This window comes from Entamoeba invadens (assembly GCF_000330505.1).
Source record: "Entamoeba invadens IP1 unplaced genomic scaffold scaff_1105074726023, whole genome shotgun sequence".
In the NCBI taxonomy this organism is placed as follows: domain Eukaryota; phylum Evosea; order Mastigamoebida; family Endamoebidae; genus Entamoeba; species Entamoeba invadens.
This window is the reverse complement of record NW_004443608.1, coordinates 2,645-7,587: the sequence shown is the minus strand read 5'-3', so window position 1 is coordinate 7,587 and position 4,943 is coordinate 2,645. Positions and strand designations below refer to the sequence as shown.

The 4,943-nt window shown below is 28.5% G+C and overlaps 1 protein-coding gene across 1 annotated transcript; it reads right to left on the bottom strand.

Moving 5' to 3' along the window:
• Window positions 1-2,349: 2,349 nt before the first annotated feature.
• EIN_073180 (hypothetical protein) lies at window positions 2,350-3,697 on the bottom strand (the record flags this gene model as incomplete). Its single annotated transcript, XM_004259288.1, has 2 exons — window positions 2,350-3,060; window positions 3,191-3,697. 2 exons carry the CDS (start codon window positions 3,695-3,697, stop codon window positions 2,350-2,352), a joined length of 1,218 nt encoding a protein of 405 aa, XP_004259336.1.
• Window positions 3,698-4,943: the final 1,246 nt, after the last annotated feature.

Sequence of the window (4,943 nt, the reverse complement as noted above, 5' to 3'; positions counted from 1 at the left end):
CTCTACACATTTATATACAGTTTTTTTCTGAGTTTTCCACTATCCCTTGATACATAAAGGGAGACCTCGTGTCCTTCAATTCGTAACCTAGAGTTTTCTCTTAACAACTTTGTTGCATTGTCTCTGTTGATTAACTTACAAATTGATTCAAGTTCTTTTTCAACTTCAATTGGTGTAAAATAACCTTCTCCCAAATCTTGTATTTTGAAGCTTGGTATCTCTACCATTTGTGTTTGTTTTTTATATTAATCTAAAAAAAGGTTTTTAACTTACCAACTTTCTGGTTTAATAACATTGTGATAATAAATATGAATGTATTATAACGTCTTCATAATTATTAAAATTAATTAAAAAATTGAAATTTGTAGTTTTGATCACAAACAGTATGACTTACTATTTTACATAAAATAATGTTATATATTATTATTTTTAATTCTTAGTTTATTGTTTATTATTAAAGAAATAATTCATATCACTTAGCCTTTGGTCTATTATTTCAATATTTTTAACAAATTTATGTTGTTTTTATTCACTTTATATTTTTAACAATATTTTTTTTCCATTATTGTTGACATTTAAAAACATAAGAAAAAAGCCAAAATATGAGTACGATCAGTATTTGGGATATAATGGTACTTGTTAAATCACAACAAATCTTCTGAATAAATTAAATAAACTATTTAATAATACTTTTTCTTTTATATACAAATATTCTGTTTGATCATTCACATGATATAAAAAGCTGTTTGACAACTTATTTGTTTTTATGATGTTAATTATTAACTTTTCCAGTACCAAGAATTGACAAAAAATGTATACTTAATTTAATCTTATTCATTTTGAGTGTATTTTAGAGAGAATAAATGCAAAAAACACTATATACTTTTTACAACCATGGGAAATACCTAAAAACAGAATTAATAGTAAAAAATAATTTAATTTACTACAAATTAATAGTAAATTTTAACCTAAAATCGTATTTTTATTGAAAAAAGGTTCACTTTTTTTAACGAGGGAGACTTGAAGATTCCTCTGATTATTCTCTTTTCAAGTTGACAAAGGTTTTGTTTTTATATCAAAAAATAGTATAGTATATTAAACTAAACACAATAATTATCTTTACGAAAAGGAGTTTCAGAATGTAAAAATGAATTATATAACTTTTCAATTTGAATATTTATTATTGAAAAACAAGGGATATGTCATTCCTTGATATTTCAGAAAAGCGATTACATCAAACAAAAAAACACTGTGATCTCATAATTGTTTTTTCATCTTTTTTTGTAATTCAGTGAAAAATAAAATAATTCGAGTTTGTCAAAAAAGAGTGAAAAATTAAACGAGGAAAATAAGAGGAAAATACACTTTTGTGAAAATCACATTTTTTGTTTTTTATTATTCAATAAACAATAAAAACCTTTAAATTTAATAATAAATGAATAAGATTGATTTTTAATCGTCAGACACATCAGTTTGAATAGAAAAAGAGTCATAAACAACTCAATGAGTAAAATAAAGACAGTAAAACCAAAATTTGTTTTAAATGATCATGACACCTTGTTTATTTAATTTCGTGTGTCTTCCAGTTGTGAGTAATAAAGATATGACTTTTTCAAAAAAGATAAATGTATTATGAATACAGAGAGCAAATTTTTCTATATGATTGGTAAGACAAGTATTTGTTTGTTATTATAAAACAAATGGTAACATATAACCTGTTTTGTCTGATTATTTTTTTTGTTTTGGCTTTTGTTTTTTTGAAAATGCATTTTTGGGATGAAAATCAAAACCAGAAAATTAATAAAAACAAAAGATTTATTGATAAACATTGTATAGTTTATGTGTATACTTATAAGATAGTGACGCTTATCAACCAAATTTTGTATTCTACTCAATCACTTTCACAATTTATAGCTATTTGAAGTGAATATACTGTTTGTTGCTTGTGGAGTTTATACAGGGATACACAATAAAAACTAACCAACAAATAGATTTCTATTCTTTTATTTTGAATTGATATACCAACTCAGTAGAGTGATGCTATCCTTACAAATTTAAAATCAATGATAAAGCATACAAAAACGAAGAATCAGGGTGATGTGAGTCAGAGATTTGGAAATTATGTAATCACATCATTTATTTGTATAATATTATAGTAAAAAATTAGTATAATAATAATAATTTTATAAAAAAAGCAAAGCCCCTCCCCTATAAATATGTAAAAAAACGCTTTGAATATTGTACGATATACAGAAATGATTTTCAGAGATCACAAAAGAAACAGAAAAATAACAAAGAAAATAAATAGATTATTAACTATAATAAAACCAATAAAACCAAAGAAGTAATTTACATCATTTTCATCAATAACTCTGTCAATTCATTGAGGAAATTCAACCTGTCCACCTTATCGTGGTGATGATGATATACCTTGTAGGCATTGAGGGCAGCGATGTCAAGTAAATCATAAAGTATTCTCACATTCCATCTTGAAGTGCGCCTTCTACAAGTGTAAGTATGTATCATCAGATCTGCACTATCAACACCTCCCATTGTCGCATTGTATTGTTTTATTACATTTGGTTTGTGTACACTCACAAGTTTGCCATCCTTTGCTCTCACTTCCTTTTGAACAGTGTACAACTCTTTAGCATTATGCATCGTCGTCATAATGAGCACCAACTTCTTCTTTTCATTATAGTAAGAAAGCAGTTTGCATACACCCTTTGTATACACTTCAGTTGTATCTGCCTCTCTTGTAGTAGCCTTTTTATCATCATTGGGGTCATAACGTTTGATTTGCTTGGCTTCTTCTGGTACCTCAACTCTGTTTTTTCGCACAGTCCCAAGCAATGTTGAACCATATTGAGCCAAATAATGTACCAATCTTAAGCTGCAGAAAAAGTTGTCACATACAACTATCACAAACTTTCCCATACACAATTGTGGAGCTACCATATCTATCGTCACCCGAAATCCTTGATTTTCTTCCTTATTGTCGCATTTTCCACAGTACATCTGTAGGTTTATAACCATACCACTTTCACAATCACAGCACATCTTTTTGTTATTCATTGAACACATTATCAAACACAATATCAACAACAAGTCAATTACTGATGTATATGTCTCAACACCGTGAATCTCCGACTTCATTGATTATTCTTACAACAACAACCAAAAAACCAACCCAAAACTTGATGCTGTAACGCTGAGGTTTGGACTTGATGAATACCTTTGCCCATATCTTTCCCTTGAATGCGCAAAGGTGTTCATCAACCGATAGTGTGGTGCTCGGTGTAAAGTATTTGTTGTTCACTAAGTTGTAAATAAAAGCTTCCAACACTTCCCTAATTTTGCCAAATTTGTCATTTGAGTTTGGCGTGTTTGATGCTTTGATTACCCCTTTTTCTATAGCCTCTTCATCATTTACTTTTTGTCTCACTTCAACATCCTTTTTTAGCTTCTCTTCGGTCAGGTCAACAGGATGTTTTTTGACCCACTCATCACAACTCAAATAGTCTTCTTCTTCAGTCTCTTCTTTATTCTCTGGAATTTTCTCCTTATCGGATGCACTGTCCTCACTCTCTTCTTCATCACCTATAAAACAACTCTCTTTCTCAACTTCATCCGGAAGAGTTGTGACATCGTAAGTCTCGATGTTGGCATTGATAAGTTGAAAAACAATTCTTGGCATAGCTTTACCATAAATATTTGGTTTCCCGTGTTTTTCGTTCCAAAGCTCAGAAATTGGATTCTTTATGTTATAATGTGCTCCCATATATAGTAAAATGTTGAAATATCGTATAATGTCTGTTTTTGTTATTTGGGGTTTACCTTTTTTTCCTGATAATTTGGCGTTGGTAAATGCTGTTATTTTTTGACTAAATTTTTGTCAAAAAACCCAAAAAACAAGTCAGAAGCAGTCGGATTACAAAAATTACCAAATACAAATCTTTAAAGTCGGATTTTTAATTAATGACGGAGGAAATTAACTATATATTTAGTTTTTTAATTATAATAAATAGCTTTTTTTGAAATAATAATTTTTTGTTTTATCTTTAAATTTTCTTACTTTTTAACGACACTATACATCCAAAAAAAAGAAAGCAAAAAATGTGGAGTTTGTAATTCCTTCTCTGGCCAATTTCCGAGTAATATCAACACAACCGGCAGACCATTCAATATAGTTGATCACAGAAGTGTCATAGTTATAAGGCGATTAATAGGTCAAACCAATTGATTTGAAAAGCAAAATAAAAGATTGACAACCAGCGTATCTTTGAGAATGTCAAATGGTAAAAATTAATAAGAAATTTACTATGTATTTATGGTTTTTAATTAGCAATGGTCGATACTATATATTATAATAGTAAAAAACTGATATAGTAAATTTCCTTGTTGTATTTTTGGAATATCGTTAATTAGAAATCAGACTTTATAAGTATTAAATTCGTTATTAAAAATAAAAAACAAGTTAAAAGATTAATTTTAAACTCCGAAAAAACCTGTTTGTCTTTGTCCAACAAACATGTTAAAACCATGATTGTTCTGTGGTGTTGCTTGCCCAAACGCACTAAAGTTTATTAATTGTCTTTCTCCGCGTTGATTATTATTGTTTTCCACTGTTTCTATATTGGAAGAGTTGATCATATTAATAGTCTTTGGATATATTGTCTTTACTTCAAATTTAGTGCAACTTTTAATCATAACCCACGTGTAATGCTTTAATATTTTTATTTTGAAGTTTTTGCATTGATCAAAAATCGCCGTTTTAGCAATGAGATGCATAGAATCACCTATTTTAATATTATCATTATTGATCTCCATTAACACGCCAACACATTTACTTCTAAAGTGGTAATCCAAAAGAGTATTTTCAACTAGTCAAATTTTGTATCAAGTCGAGAATCTTTGTTAAATAATACACCGCGATGAAATAC